Source organism: Penaeus monodon, chromosome 20, assembly GCF_015228065.2.
Source record: "Penaeus monodon isolate SGIC_2016 chromosome 20, NSTDA_Pmon_1, whole genome shotgun sequence".
NCBI lineage: Eukaryota > Metazoa > Arthropoda > Malacostraca > Decapoda > Penaeidae > Penaeus > Penaeus monodon.
The window spans coordinates 30,727,286-30,728,074 of NC_051405.1; the positions used below are offsets into that span (position 1 = coordinate 30,727,286).

Below are 789 nucleotides of genomic sequence, written 5' to 3' on the forward strand. Positions count from 1 at the left end.
AAGGTAAATAGAAATAGTATTATTATTAATAGTGAAAAGCATTGTTAACTTAACATTACAAATGCAACAAATATAGCCATTTTATGGGCTACTTTACTTACTCTTTTAAACTAAGAACTTTTCTTTGGGAATCAAACAATTACTTGAACTTAAAATCAACTTGTGAAATTTCTTTGGATTAGAAGCATAAAAGAAACCAGTACATAGCAAATCAAATCAGTGTAATACACACCAAAGGCTTTAGTAAGCATATTCTATGAACAATAGCCATTGCCATAATTCTACAATCTTTTTTCAAAGACTACTAATAACTTCAAAAGTGAATTTTTTATAAGAGTAAACCAAACAAAAATCACACGATAGCTGCGGTGTTAGTGTTTAAATCGACGAATGGATGAAGCATTTCGCATCGTATTCTTCAGTTTGACAGCCAAGGGCTGAGAATCATGAGGCAGCCTCTTGCTGGGGCAATATGATACTGTGTGTGCTGCATCACCTGTGGCTCCACAATTAGGGCAGGTATAACTTCTTAGCACTGGGCACACAAGTTTCCCAACATCGTTCCTGTTAACAGATATGCTTCAATTAGAAAAGTACACAACTTGTGTTGAGACATGAGTATGATGAATTGCAAGTCCTTTTACTACCTGGGACAGCAATAAACCTCAATTTCAGTGGGAACAAGGGGATGTCTCTGATTGAGAAAAACAACAGTCATTAAAATGTGTCTACAGAAAGGAGGGATGTCCACAGAAGTATTGTTTTGTAAAATGTATCTACTCACATACA

At 35.1% G+C, this 789-nt stretch overlaps 1 protein-coding gene across 1 annotated transcript in view; it reads right to left on the reverse strand.

Moving 5' to 3' along the window:
* Window positions 1-155: 155 nt before the first annotated feature.
* LOC119585759 overlaps window positions 156-789 on the reverse strand; it is a 7,105-nt gene continuing 6,471 nt past the window's right edge. The window contains exon 5 of the mRNA XM_037934467.1: window positions 156-564. Coding sequence (XP_037790395.1) covers window positions 372-564 — 193 coding nt within the window. The 3' untranslated portion in view covers window positions 156-371. The remainder of the gene's footprint in view (window positions 565-789) is intronic.